At 52.2% G+C, this 2,500-nt stretch overlaps 1 protein-coding gene across 1 annotated transcript in view; it reads left to right on the top strand.

Moving 5' to 3' along the window:
* The window catches only part of LOC133129672 (transducin-like enhancer protein 1), a 23,461-nt gene extending 21,973 nt beyond the window's left edge, over positions 1 to 1,488 (top strand). Inside the window, exons 5-6 of the mRNA XM_061243911.1 lie at positions 133 to 195; positions 1,211 to 1,488. Coding sequence (XP_061099895.1) covers positions 133 to 195; positions 1,211 to 1,459 — 312 coding nt within the window. The 3' untranslated portion in view covers positions 1,460 to 1,488. The remainder of the gene's footprint in view (positions 1 to 132; positions 196 to 1,210) is intronic.
* Positions 1,489 to 2,500: the final 1,012 nt, after the last annotated feature.

Below are 2,500 nucleotides of genomic sequence, written 5' to 3'. Positions count from 1 at the left end.
GTGTTCTGCAGACCTGTGGGTGGAGCCAGTTTGGCAGGGTCTGTGTTGAAGGGGGAGGGGTCAGTGTAGTGGGGGCGGAGCCTTGTCATGTGACCCTGTGAGTGACAGCTCCATCCCTCTTATTTCTCATAGACGGAGATTGCCAAGAGGCTGAACGTGATCTGTGCCCAGCTCATCCCCTTCCTGTCACAGGAGGTGAGTCCAACACACACGCACACCCACGCACACGTGCGCACACACGCACACGCACACACATGCATGCAGGCACACACACACACACATGCGCACAGACACACAGACACACAGACAGACACGCACATGCAGGTGCACGCGCAAACACGCACGCACACACACACACACGCACGCACACGCACACACACACGCACACACACACAAGCACACGCACGCACACACACACACGCACACACACACACGCACACTCACACGCACACACGCACACACGCACACGCACACACGCACACACACACAGACAGACACGCACGCACATGCAGGCACACGCGCAAACACGCACGCACACACACACGCACGCACGCACACACACACCACGCACGCACACGCACACGCAGGTCCTGGCTCACTGCGGTCATTAAAGATTCCGTGACGCTTGTCACAAAGAGTCGGGGGTTCCCCGGTGTCCTGGCTAAATTCCCAAACCTGGCTCCCTCAACCTGCCACCTAATCATCCCCTGATTTAATTGGCTAAAATCGTTCTCTCCCTCTCCACCTCAATTGACGTGTGCTGAGCGTTCTGACGCAAGATGGCCGCCGTGCGCCACCCAGGTGGGCGCTGCTTGAGGCGCTGCTTGAGGCCAGTTTCCCCCTCAGCACTGTGAGCACTTCGAGTACGAGTGCACAGTGTTATTTATTTTTTATGATTAGATTCACAGACTCGCAGGCACACACACACACACACACACACACACACGCAATCACAGTGAAAACAACACATGAACTTGTCTTGTCCTCTCATTAGGAATACATCTTCTTGATTAAAAAAAAAAAAAGGTTATTATCTTATCAACTAAACTAGCACTGAAAGATCACATGTTCACTTTGTTAGTGAGCTGCCCTCAGCTTGATCTAATTAGCCTTTGTATTGCAAAGACTACTGCATTTGTGCTCATTTTAGTGTGTTTGGCATGGACTTCATTCTCCCCCGCCTCTAATTCAATAATGGTTTGTTCCTCAGCACCAGCAGCAGGTGGTCCAGGCCATGGAGCGCGCCAAGCAGGTGACTATGGGGGAGTTGAATGCCGCGATAGGGGTACGTGGACTCCCCCTTCTGCCTCCCACAGTGTGTACCTCCATCTTCAACTTCATCCTTTTATTCTTTTTGGGGCGTTTTTGTGGCTTTGGGGCGTTTTTGTGTTTGGCTTTGGCAAGAGGAAAATGCTGTTCTCTTTCTTGCTTCCCCATGAACGTGCAGTTAGGAAAATAGGAAGGGGGGATTTCTGTGGAAGAGAGAGAGAGAGAAGAGGCGTGGTTTTTGTGGAGGAGAGAGGGGGGGCTTTCTGTGTGAGAGAGAGAGGGAGGGAAAGAGCGAGATGGATGGATGGATGGATGGAGGGGAGGAGAGGGAGAGATAGAGAGCGGGAGGGAGCTTTGGCTTCTGTGCTTTGGTGGGAATGGTGGGCACACACAGCAAACCTGAATAGTCATGGGTTCACACTTGGTGTCTTTACAGTGGGTGTAATCTCATTTAGTGGCCGTGTGTTTATTACTCTCGTTGTGTGTGTACTCTGGTTAAGGGACTGTCGCAAAGACGGTGTACACTACACTACCCCCATCATAATTTAAAAAATATATATATGTAGATATTTTCCTGTATCTGTGAGTAGTCATTGGCTATCAGGGTCCGGCCAGGGACCCCCTATAGCAGCGTCAGGCTCCAGTTCTGGAGGGCCGCAGTGTCTGCGGGTTTCTGGTGTGTTTCAGCACGAGAGATACACTCCAAAGTCTTTCATTGGCTAAAGAGTCCACTCACCTTGTTCTCAAGGCCTTAATCGGCTGCCGATCGAAAGGAAACCACAGATACCCGTTGTATCTTAAAAGCACCCCCCGTTGGAAGCCCGGGGTGTGACGGGAAGCAGGAGGATTTAGGAAAGCTTGAGCCAAAATGGCCGAAAAAAAAGCCAATGAAGTGAGGTAAAAACACTCCTCTGTGGGAAGAGTCTTCAGAGGAAACCGGATAGACCAGGAGCCTGGGGTCGGGAGTTAAAGCTAGGCTAAATGCTAACGGGGCGGTAGTATCAGAGCGGGGTGATCACAGTGGTTTGGGCGGATTACAGGCTCGGGTAATGGGGCCTATGAGAGGAGAGTGGCTGCTTAGGGCTTCATAGGAGAGAAGGTGCAGGTGCAGAATCCAGAGTCAGACAATGCGGAGTGAAATTGCGCAGTGACCGGATCTGACCGGATCTGACCGGATCTGACCGGATCTTACCGGGGTCCTTCAGTGGGTACGGACAATCTGGCACGCGCT

Source organism: Conger conger, chromosome 5 (assembly GCF_963514075.1).
Source record: "Conger conger chromosome 5, fConCon1.1, whole genome shotgun sequence".
NCBI classification, from domain to species: Eukaryota; Metazoa; Chordata; class Actinopteri; order Anguilliformes; family Congridae; genus Conger; species Conger conger.
This window is presented reverse-complemented; position numbering and strand designations above follow the sequence as displayed.